This window comes from Embiotoca jacksoni, unplaced genomic scaffold (assembly GCF_022577435.1).
Source record: "Embiotoca jacksoni isolate LCO1_2020_lvr unplaced genomic scaffold, fEmbJac1.0.p SCAF_35, whole genome shotgun sequence".
In the NCBI taxonomy this organism is placed as follows: domain Eukaryota; kingdom Metazoa; phylum Chordata; class Actinopteri; family Embiotocidae; genus Embiotoca; species Embiotoca jacksoni.
The window spans coordinates 206,372-222,615 of NW_027185387.1; the positions used below are offsets into that span (position 1 = coordinate 206,372).

A 16,244-nucleotide genomic window follows, 5' to 3' on the forward strand; every position below is an offset into this window, starting at 1 on the left:
TGAGGTTTTACATACTTTTAAAAGGACTTTTCCTCATCATGAAGTATTTTTACATTGCTCTAATACTTTGATATTTATTTCTTCCACCAGTGAAATTAGAATTTTTTTTTTTTTTTTTATGAAAGAGCATTAAAACTTGACTATATGAGCAACAGAGGAACCATTTTGGCACCTAAACGGGAAAAACTCCAAAGAATGAATGTCGTATTTAAAGCTGTACGTGCTTTGTCTTGCTCTCGTTGTGCGTTTGCATCAATCTGCTTGACATTAGTAAAAAAAAAAAAAAAAAAAAAAAAAAAACATGAACGTACTTAAAGAACGGGAAAAACATTAAAAAGATTTGGATTGGGGACTTTCTCTCTGCTGCCACCTGCAGGCCAAAACGTGAACACGCAGTAGGCTGGAGATTTCGTTCATGATTAGACATCGTTGATTACACACATTTCTGCATTGTAATACTTTTTATTTATTTATTTTTTTAAAATACTTTCTAAGGGATGTGTTCATTGATGATTTCAAACATTTAAGCCTTAGAAGAGGAGCCTTTTACATTATGGTCGTTTTTTGGGGGGTTTTGTTACGTTGCTTCTCTGGTTGCCGATCGAGACCGTGACTGCCTGATCTGAACCTGAAACACACCCGATAGGAAACACAAACCCCAGGAGTGAGATGTCAAATATTGTGGAGGGTGACCTCGGTGTCACGGACCCGTAATTTGCATGTGAAAGTCTGTTTTTTTTCTCGACAGAGGAAACGCTTCCTGCCTGTCTGTCTGCCCTCTAACTATAAAAAAAAGATATTTTTTTTTTTTTTTTTAAAGGGCCTTTGACTGACTGAAGCCCTCAGAGACCCCGAGCAGGCTTTTGTGCGGCCCGGCCATGTAGGTGTCTGCTTTCATAAATGGAAACGGGACCTGGGAGGGGAGGGGGAGAGGAAAGGGGGGAGGGGGGGACAGAAAGGAGGGGAAGGTTGTTTTGTTTTTGAAGAGGCGACGTGAAAAAGTGGCCGTGATTTCCGTGAGATTAAAATCTTTTAATCTCACACACTTGCAGCTCCGTGGTCCATATTTACAGTCGTGAAAGGTGAAGCATCCTTCACACGAGGATTTCAGCTTCATCTCACACACACACACACACACACACACACACACACACACACACACACACACACACACATACACACACCATACAGGAGAGCTGGCGCCTGCATTGTGCCCCTGGAGACCGCTCATTTAAAAAGGTTTCCATGAGATGAGCGATTGTTTTCTGCATGAAATTAAGATGTCATCCCGCCCTCCAAAAACGTCCCGACTCCTAGAAAGAGGTTCGGAGTTTTAAGGAGACAAAACCGTGGCTGGATTTGACCTCCGACCTCCGACCTCTACCGTACACAACCAACCTTCATTATTTCCCTCCCCAAAAGGCACCCAGCAAACCAGCCGGCACTCAAAGAGGAGAAATTGAAGCGATTACTGCTGGCTTAAATGTTTGGAATCAGAAGTGAACACGAGCCAATAAACTAATCTAACATCCCCTAAAAACTGAGATTTGTTTTATTACAAAACAGAAAAAATAACAAGCAGATTCTCAGATGTGAATATTTTGCTGGATTTTTTTTTGTAGTTTTCTATGATGGTAAACAGAAAAAAATAAAACAAGATAAGAATATTTAAATTTAACTGAACTTTATGAAAATAATCGTGAAACTTTATCCCTATTTTTTTTTTACATTTTATGAGCGAGAGAAGAAAAAAAAAAAAAACATGACTTCCATATATTCCTGCTTTATCGTCCAAAAATAATCACTAAATCCCTTAAAAAGGAAACAGCTCTCAGACGCACCGAATATTTTTGTTTTTGGTGGTAATCTTAGTTCTGTAGAACCAAAGTTATATGTGGGGGGTCAACCTGTGGCTGTCGGTGCCCCTGCAGGTCCTCAGACGTTCCCTGGGCAGTTTCCTGCTTTATGGGGGGGAAAAAGCAGGTAACAAAAAAAGAAAACAGGATGCGACAAAAATGCAAAAAAAAAAAGACAAAAGACAAAAAACGTCACTCAGAGCAGTAATTCAAATATGTAAAAAAAAAAAAAAATAATAATAATAATAAATTCCCCGCAAAAGACGGATCTATGAAAGACATTATTTACATTGTTTTCATTCCTGTATAATCACCTGAATTTAATTTGGCATTATGTTTTTAATGACCTCAGAATGAACTCTTTATATCCACACAGGCAGCGGGTCCTTCTTCATGTTGCACCGCCATGTTTCTTACGGCAGCCCAGAAGGGACAAAACAAAACAAAACAAAAAAAACACCCTGGATCTAAACGGGGACCTTCTCGTTTTTTCATTGTTCAGATGGCTGCAGTTCCTCCCCCTCGCCACTAGATGGCACTAAATCCCAAAGCACACTGCATCCTTCGACACCCACCTGCTTAACGTGACAGCGTTGTGTCGTCTCACACAGCTGTTGACGTTACAGTCGACCGGGCCAAGCAGGAAACTGCCGACTCGTGTGTTAGCGCTACTGAGCAATAAACATAAACTGAAGCTAAGCCAAGCACTGAAGAAATAAAAGATTTTGACCTGATGTTGGAAAGATGTCGTGAATGTGGTAAAAGTAATTAAACAAATGTTTTAGTTGTAAAGGCACCAACACCATTTAGACATTGAGTTGCTTTTTTAAGTTAAAACTAAACACGAGGAATAAAAGTTTCAGCAAAATCTCAACAACCCTTCAGTTCACTAATAACTCTTTGCTTGTGTGTAATCTCTATAATTCTATGAATGCAGTTGGTATTTTAGATTTATGGGGTTTTATGATTTTCTGTGAGGCAGATCTGAGGACACCTAAGATTCAAAATGATATGAAACTAAAGGACTTTTGCACTTTTTTTCCACCATAGTTCATTCTTGATAGTTTAAATAAAAGAATTCTGGATGATTTGGCTGTTTAATATTATCATCTAAAACTATTTCAGTTGTTTTTTTTTAACAGAAGCACCACAAACTGCGTCCTTCAAAGTGACCACAGTTCCTTCTGCAAGAGAATAAAACATAAAACTGAACATCACGACTTTCATATGAAGGTAGGATTTATTGCAGGAATGTTGTATTAGACGGTTTTAGCCTTTTTAGCTCGGTGTACCTAATAAACTGAGAACTTTAGTGTCGTCTCTAATACGTCCGAACGACCCGAAATTTGAAGCGAACAGGAAATCAACACGCTGAACACCAAATGTTCCGGTTCACATCTTTAACTAACAACCGTCCCGTCACAGACTGTAATCTATACAAACTGTACAAAGTAGATAGACAACAAAACAAACAAAAAAGAAAAAAATCAGGTGTAAAGAAAGAAGAGTTCACGAACGTTCGCGTCGACTCGAACGACTAAAACATTTTTTTTTTTTTTTAAAAAGGCAACAAATAAAGTGAACATTCAAAGATCACCGAGCAAACACTTCATCTGCTCTCAGTCGTGGTGCGTTTGAGTGCACAGAGAATTGGTGAAAAAAATAAATAAAGACGCTGTCAGCTAATCTGCAAAAGAAACCGAAAGCAGAGTTTGATTTAAATAAGGACTTGATTATCCGGAGACTTTTTTTTTTTTTTAACTGCTAAAAAGCAAGAAAAGTGAGAAAAAAACCCAGAATTTGTCGTCTTTAAGATTCTCAAATTTATGCCCTAAAATACACAAACATCCGTCATCTCTCGTGACTCGTTTTTGTTTGTTTTTTCCCATTTAAGAAGTCGAAAGGCGAGTTCTCCTTCGGAAACGAAAGACGGCGGATCACGAGTCGCGAAAGAAAAAAAAAAAAACAAGGTTTTCGCTATCTACGCATCAGGTAATCAAAAAACAAAAAAAAGTATAATTATATACAGAAAGTGTTGTTCATAGAGGATGAACGTGGAAAGATATGAAGCGTTCGACAGAAGGTGAACGTGAAGAGCGTCGCCGATTTTAGACCGGAGGTTACGTGCGTAACCTCTGACCCCCGAAGGAGGCGGGGAAAAAACATGGGCGTACGGCGAGCCGGCGACGTGTTGTAGCGAGCGGGGAACGTCTTCTGACTTTTTTTTGTTTTTGTTTTTTTTTTTAAATCGTCAAACGAACACGGGGACGCTACCAGCTGTCGGATATGATTCATGAATATTCTAAATAATGTTAGTCCACCGCTTTTTACAGATTGAAGATGGTGAAATACCTCCTGGGGGGAAAGAGGGGAAAGGGGGGGGGGGGGGGACAAGCATGTTCGAAGGGTTAACACGCCTTCTTCAGTGTTGTTCAGAGAGTGTGTGTGTGTGTGTGTGTGTGTGTGTGTGTGTGTGTGTGTGTGTGTGTGTGTGTGTGTGTGTGTGTGTGTGTGTGTGTGTGAACTCTGTGTGAGAGTCCCGCACACTGCTACCCCCCCCCTCCCACTCCCCCCCCTCTTCCCCCCCGCCGTGCTGCGTTATCTGGGCCGGTGGTTGGCCAGCAGGAAGTCCTTGTCTTTGCAGGTGAGGCAGAGCTTGAGGTTCCTGAGCGAGCCGCCGGCCGAGTAGAACGCCCAGATGCCCATCAGGAGCAGGATGACGTAGGTGGGCACCAGGCTGCCGACGTACTCGGGGTGCTGGAAGGTCTGCGGAAAGGAAGGAAGGAAGGAAGGAAGGAAGGAAGGAAGGAAGGAAGGAAGGAAGGAAGGAAGGAAAAAAAAAATGTTGGGGTCAGCAGAGTTCCTGATTTGGCTCCTGCTTCTTTTTTTTTTTTCCTCGCTTCGGTCGATTAGTTCGACGAAGGTGAAAAAGGTGTCGTTTTCCTTACGGGGTCTTGTTTGGTCCAATTTTGATAGAAAACAGAAACTGGAGTTACCGCCTCGTGGTGGTCGTCTGCCTTCACTAACCGGTCAGGTTGTACTTTACGACCTCGTCTGTCCAGATCTACGTATTTATTTGTAGTCATGAAGCATCGAGTTTGTTTTTTTTTGGGGCCGGCGAGCCTCTTTGCTGGTTCGGAGGAGGAGGTGACCATATTTGGGCGAGCTCACTCGATCTGATTGGAAACCCCGACGATACTAAGTCCCGCCCACCGATAGCTGTAACCTGACTGAATCACAGGCCTGTCAATCACAGACACGGCCCCCCCAAAAACAGATCTTTTTGAAGCTTATTTTCAAATTAATGACGGACTATTTTCAGTTGGACCTCCAGAAAACTAATAAGAAGCGATTTTAGCTAAAAACACAGAGATAACTCAAGTAGAAACTTGTATTGACGGAGAATTTTATAGTTGAATTGGAGTCTATGGAGCCGGAGGCTTTTTGGAGCCGACCTCTAGTGGCCCTCGGTGGTACTGCAGCTTAAGAGACTTCGCTGTCAATTTTTTCAGACCCGGAAGCTACGAACACTTTTTACATACAGTCTTTGGTTTAGACACATAAACAAAGACGTATTTTCCGGCCTTTACGTGAATTTTAAAATCCACCCCCCCGGGTAGCCCCCCCCCCTCCCACTCACCAGGCAGGACACCACGAGGTGACTGATGACGACGGCGGCCACCGCCCACCACCGCTGCTTCTCGCAGGCGTCGAAGAAGACGACGCCCCAGAACATGTGCAGCAGGATGATGGCCATCGTCATGAAGGCTGGAAGGAAGGCAGCAAAAAAAACAACAACAAAAAGTTACAATCCATGAACATATAAATTTGATCAAAGACAAGTCTTTCCACGTTCACATTTTTGCCGTAATTGGTCGGTCATTTCCTGCATTTCCCAGAATTCCTTTCGACAAACCACACACACACACACACACACACACACACACACACACACAAGAGGAACATTTCACATGAAGTGATTGCAGTGACGGACTGACACATTTAAAAAAAAAAATTAAAAAAGGCGGACCGGACGCCAAAACGCATCACGACAACTTTGAAATACAAGACGGGCAAATTTGGGGGAAAGTCGGTACCTGAGGACAGGAAGTAGTGCTGAGAGTCTCCGTGGATCCCCACGGTCCCCGGTCCCACCGAGTCGGCCAGGATGTTCACCACGGAGAAGGCGCCGCTCATGAAGCCGAAGCCGAGGCCCGACACTGAAACGCAGACGACAAGACCGGAACGAAATGAGTCCGGAGATCATTCACAGGGATGTTTGTGTTTACGACATTAGCTCGTCACAATACAAAATTTCAACCAATCGGCAACAAGAAAAACGCAGCGCAGAAATTATTATAAAAAAATTGTTTTTTAAAAAGACACATTCGGGGTGATCTGGGAACGGAGAACACATTTTTCGACTCCGAGCCGCCTCGTTCAATATCTCGGTTCCAACTTTATGAAGGAAGATTTAAGGGATCGTTATCACAACGTGTGTGTGTGTGTGTGTGTGTGTGTGTGTGTGTGTGTGTGTGTGTGTGTGTCTTATGATGAATGAGTTTCTACAGTACAGCTCCAAAAAAAAAAAGATGTATCTCGATATTTCAGGAGGGCATTTTCTGAGATCACGACACTCTTGATATGACAAAATACAGAAAAATATTTCATTGTTAACTTCAAGAATATATGATTGCAACAAAATAAGTGTTTAATATGTTTGCCCTCAGATATCAAGTAAAAACGAGCATATTACTTTTTAACTTCTGTCACCGTGGAGCTTAAGTTGAACACATCATTTTGCCAGCAAGTCAAAATATTGCCACCATCACAATAGGAAACTTTTTTATATATTACTGCCGACTCCACGCTTTTAATGACGCAACTGCATCTTATTCTTTTAGCTCCTCCGTGTCTGCTTAATATTTTTTAATCTTTCATTGTCCAGACGACAAATTTGTATTTTTTTCCCCTTTAAAAACGTCTCTAATCTTAACGCACAGACTGTTTAGAACAAACTGAGAAAAAAAAAAGGGAATTTAATGTTTTATTTTAGTGACAAGGACGCTTTAAAAAAAAAAAAACAACAACCAACCAACAACATCCATTATTTTCAATCAGAACTTTAAAAAAAATCTCAACTTTCGATGTCAGAAAAATTGTCAAGAAATAATTGGTAATCGATTGATCTGTCGCCTGATATGATACCGGGTGAAACAATGAATGTGTAACTGTACCGTAGGCCAGCTGCCGTATGGAGATGGGCATGGTTTCCTCCTGGCTGAGAGTGAGGAGGCCTTCATTGGCTTTCCTGCAGGGAGAAAACACACACACACACACACACACACACACACACACACACACACACACGTCAGAGAAACTGGGACAAACAGCTCGAGTACGTAAAAACACGCCGGGGAAACAACAAAGCAGGGGGGGAGTTTGATGATGATGATGATGATGATGATGTCATCATTGAAATTGAAGTTTCAAACTCAGAAGACGACACAAAAACTCCACCTGACCTTTCAGGTGTTTAAAAAGAAAGCTGCAACAGTTTGTTGTTTCTGTCTTACTACAGCGGGGGTGATACGCCGAATTTATTTGATCAATTCAGTTTTTTAGTTTTTACGCGATGTAAAAAAAAAAAAAAAAAAAAGCCTAAATGTCGAAATCTAGATTCGTACTACCAAACAATAATAATAATTTTTTTTTTAAAATCTGTTTCCTTTGGAGACGGTTGCAGATTGGTCGCTTTGCCACTTGAATAACTATTCAGAAAAAACACAACGGATCGTTTTGTGTCGTTCTGCTTTGAAAGCGTAAATAATTTTTTTTTTTTTTAAAACCCGTCAAACTTAGTCAGCGACTTACTTGAGCAGCTTGTAGTAGGCGAAGCGGAAGGTCTCCTGCAGAAGGACGGACAGCACCACGCCGAAGATGAGCAGACCTTTCTGCTGCGCCACGCTCTCCTTGTTACTGATCTGGACCGAGATGAACCAAACCAGGGACGACAGCAGCAGCGACACCAGCCAGAAAAACGCCCTGAAAGAGGGATTTAAAACACACACACACAAAAACAAATGAAACAAAAGCTCAGGAGGAGGCAGGTGGAGCATTCATGTATTTATAAGCAACTTATGGCATTTATTAGTGTTATTTTTTTATTATTATTATTATTCCGATGTGCCCTAAAATCTGCACTGACTTCATTCATTTCTTTTTTTTTGTTTATATGTTAAGTTGATTTGGTATAGCAGCGTTTGCAGAGTTAGTTTTTACAAAGTGCTTCACCAGAATACAACTTGTATAACAGTATACATATATATATATATATATATATAGATAGATATAACTTAAATAATATAAGTGAAAAATAATAACAATCATACAGAACCAACAAAACTTCTTAAAAACTCCCTAACGACAAGTCTCAAAAAGGCAAAATCCCGCTTTTCATTAAGTCTATTCACTTTTAGAAAAATAAAAAAACAAAATCTCTGGCCTGAATTTGACAAACGTGTTCATTTGAATCCTACAAAAGTAAAAGTACATAACTATTAAAAGTATGAAAGTCTTGGTTTGGTTCCTCTTATCATTATTTATCCCATCATTAGATTATTAATTGTGAAACAGTTTGTTATTTTAAACCATTGTGTTAAATCCTCATCTAAACAGCTGTTGGTGCTGTCAGAGAAACGCAGAAGAGTTTAACGTATAAAATTGCGTGAAATGGAAACGCACCAATAAAGTACTTTAAATCTGGACTGTGTGTGTGTGTGTGTGTGTGTGTGTGTGTGTATCCAGGTGTTGGTTTATACACGAGAGGCTGAACGGTCACATACTGTTGTTGTTGTTGTTGTTGTTGTTGTTTTCAGTATAAACAGATTATTATAGTTCAGAGCTGAATGTCCGAAAATGGAACCTCACGGTAGCCGCTCGAGCTAGCTGACGTAGCGGTTAGCTTTGCTCGTGAACTAGCTCCGGTAAACACCGGGGTGGGGGGGGGGGGTTTCCGTCGGTGTCCCCCTCCCGCTGTGATACATTCAAGTGCCCACGACGAGTTAAAAGTTGTATTCTCACCCTGCTATGAGGAAAATGACCCTCAACGGCTCCCGGGCGATGGTGAACAGGAACAGCGCGACGGCCGGGCCGAAGGCGATGAAGGTGCAGCCGAAAAACACCGAAGCCGTCATTTTGGCTGTCCGGGCCTCGGAGGGTGGAGGAGGGGTGGTGGGGGGGAGGGTGGGGGAAGGTTAAAGACAAATCAGAGACCTAAAGCTACTCGTCTAGTTCCGTAAAAACAGCGATTTACACGCGTTTATCTTTTAACTTTTAACTAATCGTTAGCCGGTGATGCGCCGCCGCCGCCAGTGTGTCACAGGGCTGTCGTGACGTCACCGCACCCCCCTCACATGACCGACAACCGCCCACGCCCATCAAAAAAAAAAAAAAAAACTTTATTGAAAGGAAGTAACCAAATAAACAGACATAGAAACATATGTAGAATATATATGTTAAAAAAAAAAAAAAAAACAACGTATGCCTTAAAAGTATTCTAAATGTCATACTTTTTAAAAAAAAATATATTTTAAATGCTTTTTAAATTCACATTAGTCCCAAGTTTATCTATACCTGAGCCAGGGAGGTTATGTTTTTGGGACAGTTTGTTTGTCCGTCAGCAGGATTACGGTAAAACTGCAGACACAATTTTACTGAAAAACTTGGTCGGAAGCAATGTCTATCTATAAACGTGTTCGTAGCTTCCGGGTTTGAATAGTGAGGCAAATGCAGAAGTACCTTGGGCTGCAATACCACCAAGGGCCACTAGAGGTCGGCTCCAAAAAAGGTTAGGTTAGGTTAGGTAATTACTTTATTTATCCCCGAGGGGAAATTTTTTCCCTCCGGCTCCATCGACTCCCATTCAACTTCTCTCATGAAATTCGTTAAAATGAAATGAAAGTCAATAAAATTTCTCCACGACTTGTTTCGGTGTTAGCTATTATTCGTTTTCTGGCGGTCCATCTGAAAATAATCAGAATAACAGGCACACACCGATAAAGACAAAGACAGAGCCAGCGGTAACTTCTTTTTGCCCACTGGGGTTTTACAGTAGCCTCGATTGGCCAGTACGCCACCGTGGAGCATTTGTTTTCATCATTACTTTTAGCAGTCATGAAACAAGTGGATTATTTTTCTCGATGACCTCATGTGGGGTTGCAGGATTATCTATTCCAGTATTTGTTCACATTATTGCTATTAAAAACGTCGCAAATTTTTTTTATTCCTTTTATCACTTATGCAGATTGACAACAAATGTGGACTCACAACAGACAGAAATGAAACTGATCAACACTCAGGCCTCTGTCTCGAACATCTTCTTCCTGCCGTCCATCCCGGATTTGTCCTCGACGTTCTTCCTCCAGTCGCCGGTCTGCTTCTCCTGAGAGAAACGCAAAGAAAAGAAAAGCAGATTCAAGATCAGCAAAGTTCAAACTCACATCTACGTTGAGTTTTAAGGAATTTTCTGTCTGTTTTTTTGTTTTTTTTTCATCTTAAAGCATCTCTGTTGTGTTTTTAGGAGGACATCATTGCGCTCTAAAGTGTCCTTCACCGTCCGATGTAAGAATCCGAAAGCGCCCACCTCGTCCTTCGCCTCCTTCTTGACCTGCTTCAGGTTGGCCCTCAGGTCCAAGGACACTTTGTGTTTGGAGCCCAGCAGGGCGGCCAGCATGGCGTCGGCCGACATCCGCACCTTCCTCAGGACCGGCTTCTTAAACTTCCCCTTCAGGTCCTGAACCATCACCTTCAGGTCATCGATCTGACGGGGAAGACGGACGTGAGAGTGTTTCTATCTAAAAACCAGCGATTTAAATGGCATCAGATGATTGGCTTCGTTAAGCTGCTGGCTGTTGACTTCGTCGGAGTCTCTGAGCGCCGAGCTGCATTGAGACACACAGAAGCTCTTGAATAAGACGAAAATACCTCTTTGTTGGATTTTTTCACTTTCATTTCCATGTCGTATCGCTCCTCGTCCACAAAATCGATCTGCTTGTGAAGTTGCCGGCAGAGTTCCTTGGATGTTTGTGGACAGAAACGAAAGAACGATGAGATTCAAAAAACTGTTCACAAAAGAGTGAAAAAAAATAAATAAATAAATCATGAATCTAATCGTTCGGTTCACTGTTTGTTTTTTTTTAATCATTTTGTGTCTGAATATGAAACAAATCGGAAAAATTAATTCCTGTTACAAAGCCACAGGAATCCCAGACAGCTGTCCTCCAAACTTCTGGACTTTTAGTTGCATCCATTGATATTTTTTGAGGGATTTCTTCAGTTTTCCTCTGCCAATTTCCTTTGTCAATCAAATTTAAAGGAAAAAAATTTGCCTCGAACAAAAGGGGACTCATTCAGGTTTAATAAAATAGTGGCGAACTTTGTATGTCTTTTGATTCTGGTTATTTAGCATAATTTGGGTTTTAGATGTTTTACTTCACTGTATGAAAACAACATTGATGAGAGTGGTGAGACAAAACAAAGAGTTAAGGTTTCGTAAAAATCTAAATAGTGAGCTGAAAGATGCTAAAATGCTCCTTAAATCTGCAGGGAACTTTAGGAGGTGATGATAATTAGGGCCCAGATGGTGCGAAAGCCCTATTGTTGTTCAAGGAATTATTATTCGCGTCTCTTCCGGTGAAAAATTTCGTATTTTAGTGGAGTCGTGAGTGGGCGTGGCCAAATGGCTCGCTCGCGCCCCCTTAACAGATGCCCCGGTGGCTACATTTACCGACATGCATGAAATTTGGTGGATGTGTTTCACACTGAAATGTACAAAAAAGTTCCAATGCACAATTATGTCAGCTCAACAGGAAGTCCACCATTTTGAATTTAGTCGCCATTGTTGGCGATTCACACATGTTGTATTTTAAAGAACTCCTTCTACAGATTTTGTTGAACCGACTTGAAATGTATTCTGTGCACTCTTAACATGTTTGGAAATAAAAGTTATCAAAATAATTAATTTTCGTCGATCGGTGTGCCCGTGGCGTGGCTGCCAATTTTTTTTTTATTATTATTTTGCAATAGTATAATTTTGTTTTTAATGTCATGACATGATCTTTGGCTCACTGTAACCTATAAACATCCACAAATATTCATTCAAGTGCGACCAAAATTGCCGCAGACATTCTTTGGATAGTAGATATACATGTTTTCAAGGGGGTCTGCAGTGATATTAAATATCTTCCTGTAATGTGTAGTGTATGCAAAACTTTTTCAATTTCTCCAAATGTTTCAACTTTAACTTAAAAGTTGAATCACCATCAACAGGCCAAAGTGGAATCTGAACCATTAATATCAACCTTGGTGAAGTAGAATCTTTTACCTGTTGAGTTAACCAGACTGTCGGTTGAGTCGCTGAAAAGTTGAGTGAACTCAGTGAAACGGTTTCTCCTGCCGCGACTCATTCTAGAGCGCTGAAGATAGTCTAGTGGTCTACAACGCAGCATCAGAGCTGGAAATGACCTGACCCGAAGGGTAAGCCAAATGGTTTCGGTTTTGCTTTGTAAATGCAGTCATACCAATACCAAACCAAAGGTCAACAACAATCCAAAACAAAATGTGAGATTGTTTTGTTTTTCTAAAGTCTCGAATGCTAAAAAGAATGCTAATCACGTGTTTGTTAAAAAAAAGTAATAAAAAGTAAAAGCAAAATGTCAAACGGAAATTCATTCGAATAAACCATAAAAGTCTCCACAGTTGAAAGTAAAAAATAAATAAAAAATCTGCTGAGTCAGGAGGCGTATACCTGGAGCTCCTGCATGCAGAACCGGGTAGAGAAGGTGGGGCACTGATCCTCCATGTACTTCATCTTCTGCTCCTCGGCCTCCCGCGCCTCCTCCTCCAGCATCGCCTGGCCGATCTGCAGCAGCAAGCTCTGCGAGGAAGACGAGTTCAGACCGACGATGATGAGCAGCTGATGAGCTGCTGACGTTTCACCAGTGTGAACTTGCTCTGACTCTCAGCTCTTTTAAATCAATTATCTGTTTGCATTTTATAAAGTAACATTTTAATCATTTATTCATGTTTTGCATGAACTTTTAAGCAGTTTTATTTCACTTATTTTTTTTGTCTTTTATTTCATTTGAGTTTTTTTTGTTTGTTGTTTTTTTATTAGAAGATTAAAAGATTGTTGCAGAATGTTTGATGGAGGATGATACATTTTCATCAGAGAAGTGATCTGTTAGAAGGATTTTTCAGTGTTTAATGTGTGTGTGGTGTTCCTTGATTTCCAGTTCATGAGGATAGTTTTCTCTGCGATAGTTGGGACCATAGGGAGTAATCAACTGTTTGTTTTCTTCAGTTTGATTGTTGATAGGTCGCCTCATAAACAGTTTCATCAGTTTTCTGTTAAATCTCTTCTGAATGTCTTTTCACGCCATGTTGTGTTACTTTTCTTAAATCCTTTGATGTTTTATGGAAAGTGCTTTGTACTATTGCATTGAAAAGGTGCTAAACAAATCAAATTTTCTTATGTACAAAAATTCACAACAAAAGGTGTGAGCGTCTCATTTATATCAAACCAACACCACTTAATTTTTAAGTTTTCCTGTAAAACACAAGTCGACATCTTACTCTACCTTGAGATGATTTTTTCGGCTCAGCGACATCTTTTTCCTTTAAAAGAAAAAACAAACGAGGATGTCTGAGTTTTCTTTTTTAAATATAGAAAAAAATGTTTACTCGGTCAAGTCGGGACTTACTGTGCCATCCTGCATCCAGCTGAGAAGAGAGATGAATGGAAACACCACAGCTTTCTCGTCTCTTTATAGATGTGTGTGTGTGTGTGTGTGTGTGTGTGTGTGTGTGTGTGTGTGTGTGTGTGTGTGTGTGTGTGTGTGCGCACCGGTTGTCCTGAGAAGCTGTTGGTTAAAATGCAGACAGACAGCAGCAGCTGAACCCCGAAAACAAACACTTCAGGAATTTTTCTTCTGGGAGCATCTTTGGGAAAAAAAAAAAGTAGAGACTACAACAAGAAGTCCAAACAGTTTTAGTTATTTTTTCTTTTTTTTAATGTGAAGGAAAATCGAAAATATAGTTAAAGCATACAGCTGGCAATATTCTGTGTTTTTGTCACTGTCAGCAAATCCCATAAAAAAGAAAAAAAAAAAAAGAAAGAAGAAAATATATAACAATGTGTGCATCCGGAGGTAAAAACAAAAAACAAAAAAAATCCAAAACGCCATTGTTGCCCAAAGTCTATTTGTTACAGTATTAAAAAAAACACTTGTTTCGGTCTTTTTATGGGATTTGTTAGAGTCTGAGTCATCCGAGTAAACCCTTAAGATGGAAAAATCTAACTGTGCTCTGATATTAATGCTAAAGAGAAAAGAGACAAGACTGAAGTCCATCCAATCGATAAGCAAAAAAATTCAAAACCATAATTCTGCCATTAGGAGACCAAATCTGACATTTAGAAAAATAATTGTCTGCAATATTTCCGGAGAGATGAAACCAGCTGACAATGGACCCTCTCTTATTAAGTCAATTAAAGCCCAGTTTGCAGTGCAGAGGGCTTTTTTTTTTTCTGCTGTCCTTGGCTTCCTTTGAGTCAGCTCAGCTGTAGTCTGCAGCTGACTGATCCTTTCATCTGTCTCGTGTTTGTTCCTTTTCTGCTTCCACACACAGCGAAGGGAGGTTAATTTATAGTAAACAAAAAGGAAAATATATCGTTGGATAAGTGACTCGCGTAGACGAGAAAAGTATTTGATCTCAGCTGTAACGCATGGAACAACTCGTGTTTAATGAAAAGAAAGATCACAACGTGATTTGACCACTTTTCTCAAATGTAAATATTAAATTTAAAGAAGCCAGATTGAGCACAGAATATTATATATTACAATGACAAAAATGTATTTGGTGGTTTACATGATTTAAAATAAAGGTAAGATAAACTCTCACAAGCAATAAAAAATGATTGTTTATAAACTAAAAACATCGTTTTGATTAAATTTTTCATATTTGATTGGTCAATAGATTAAAAAAAAATACAATAGAGACTAAAAATAAAACAGAAAGAAACGTAAATTAACAACAAGCTGTAACTTCAGCCGCTCAGAGCAAAAAAAATGGAGGTGGATTCAATTTTGTTTGCCGTGTCTAAAGCGTCAAACATCACATTTAAAAAAAAAAAACCACCGTTTTTTTTCTTCAGGATATGCAGACATGAATAGTTTTATGAGTTTTTCTGACACACAAAAAAAAAGAACTAAAATTGTATTCGTAAAGCATCTTTCAAATCAAATTTCCTATCTGAAACTCAGATGTTGCTTAAAAAGACACACACACACACACACACAAAAGAAATGCCACAGCGATATGCCTTCAAAATAAATGAGGGTGGGGTGGGTGAACCACAAAAAGCCTACAAGCAGCTGTCACATCTAAACTGGGAGGATTTATTGCTCCTTCTAGTTCCCATCATATTCAGCTGCTCAGGCACCCTGGGAGGGAGGAGACGATATGCTGTCACACACCCACACACACACAAACACACACACACACATACACACACACACACACACACACACACACACACATACACACACACACACACACACACACACACACACACACACACACACACACACTAGTTTACTCTTAAGGCATCTCTGACACATCTCTCCTGCCAGGTATATCTAAACAAATATTTGAACTTGCACTGGCAGGTTTTATTGGAGCGTCAAGGATTAATAATAACTGGTATTTTTAAAAACATGAAAATATTTTTCAATGGAAATGCACCACCCAAATTAATGTTGCGCTTACTGTATGTGGTACTTCATCTTTACTTTGTGGCCCCTTATTTGCTTTGTTGGTTTCACTTGGATCCATAAAAATTGATCTGAATAGGATTAGCTTCTGTTTGTGCTCAGCTTGGTTCGGTTTTGCTGTGTTTGTCTTTGCCGCCCCGTTCTCTGTTGATTTACTTTTTAGCATCCCGGATACAAAGATTTGGGGCTGAAGTATAAATAGAGCACCTGTATGACTCTTTGTTGAGGATTCGATTGTTAGCTGAAAGTATTGATGAAAGCATTGACCGCCTGCAGTATTTAAGTATTGGAGAAAATTACAAATTAAATTTGAACTCAGACAGGCACATTTTTTGAGAACGAGGCAAAATGGATGACTTCAGTCTCAACCGTCAGACCAAACTTTGTGACTTTGTGCGTCAGAAACACATTACTGTGTCAGGCTCCCATTGTTTTTGTATTTATTTTCCATGTTTATAAACTTTTCACAATGACATCGTAATATTGTTTAGGGAGTCTAGTTTGTATTCATTCTCAGATTAAAATTAATTTTAAAAATAAAATTAAAAAAATTAAC

The 16,244-nt window shown here is 40.0% G+C and overlaps 2 protein-coding genes across 2 annotated transcripts; both read right to left on the reverse strand.

Annotated features, from left to right (window-relative positions):
• Positions 1-3,077: 3,077 nt before the first annotated feature.
• aph1b (APH1B gamma secretase subunit) lies at positions 3,078-9,247 on the reverse strand. The gene is made up of 6 exons (XM_069165705.1): positions 8,940-9,247; positions 7,731-7,901; positions 7,094-7,167; positions 5,954-6,076; positions 5,497-5,624; positions 3,078-4,622 (listed from the first exon to the last, which is right to left on the reverse strand). The coding sequence occupies exons 1-6, from the start codon at positions 9,050-9,052 to the stop codon at positions 4,455-4,457; spliced, it is 777 nt and encodes a 258-aa protein (XP_069021806.1). The 5' UTR covers positions 9,053-9,247; the 3' UTR covers positions 3,078-4,454.
• An 884-nt stretch (positions 9,248-10,131) lies between these two features.
• Positions 10,132-13,684, reverse strand: LOC138208008 (troponin I, fast skeletal muscle-like). The gene is made up of 6 exons (XM_069165630.1): positions 13,619-13,684; positions 13,496-13,532; positions 12,664-12,792; positions 10,842-10,931; positions 10,501-10,677; positions 10,132-10,299 (listed from the first exon to the last, which is right to left on the reverse strand). Exons 1-6 carry the CDS (start codon positions 13,624-13,626, stop codon positions 10,213-10,215), a joined length of 528 nt encoding a protein of 175 aa, XP_069021731.1. The 5' UTR covers positions 13,627-13,684; the 3' UTR covers positions 10,132-10,212.
• Between the last annotated feature and the right edge of the window lie 2,560 nt (positions 13,685-16,244).

Coding starts and splice junctions, on each gene's coding strand:
- LOC138208008 (XM_069165630.1), bottom strand. Junction 12,793..13,495: donor GCCGAAAAAATCATCTCAAG/GTAGAGTAAGAT, acceptor TCTTCCTCGCAG/AGCTTGCTGCTGCAGATCGG. Junction 10,678..10,841: donor TGAAAAAATCCAACAAAGAG/GTATTTTCGTCT, acceptor CTTCCCCGTCAG/ATCGATGACCTGAAGGTGAT.
- aph1b (XM_069165705.1), bottom strand. CDS start 9,052: ATGACGGCTTCGGTGTTTTTCGGCTGCACCTTCATCGCCTTCGGCCCG. Junction 7,168..7,730: donor GCCTACTACAAGCTGCTCAA/GTAAGTCGCTGA, acceptor TTCTCCCTGCAG/GAAAGCCAATGAAGGCCTCC. Junction 6,077..7,093: donor CATACGGCAGCTGGCCTACG/GTACAGTTACAC, acceptor TCTGCGTTTCAG/TGTCGGGCCTCGGCTTCGGC.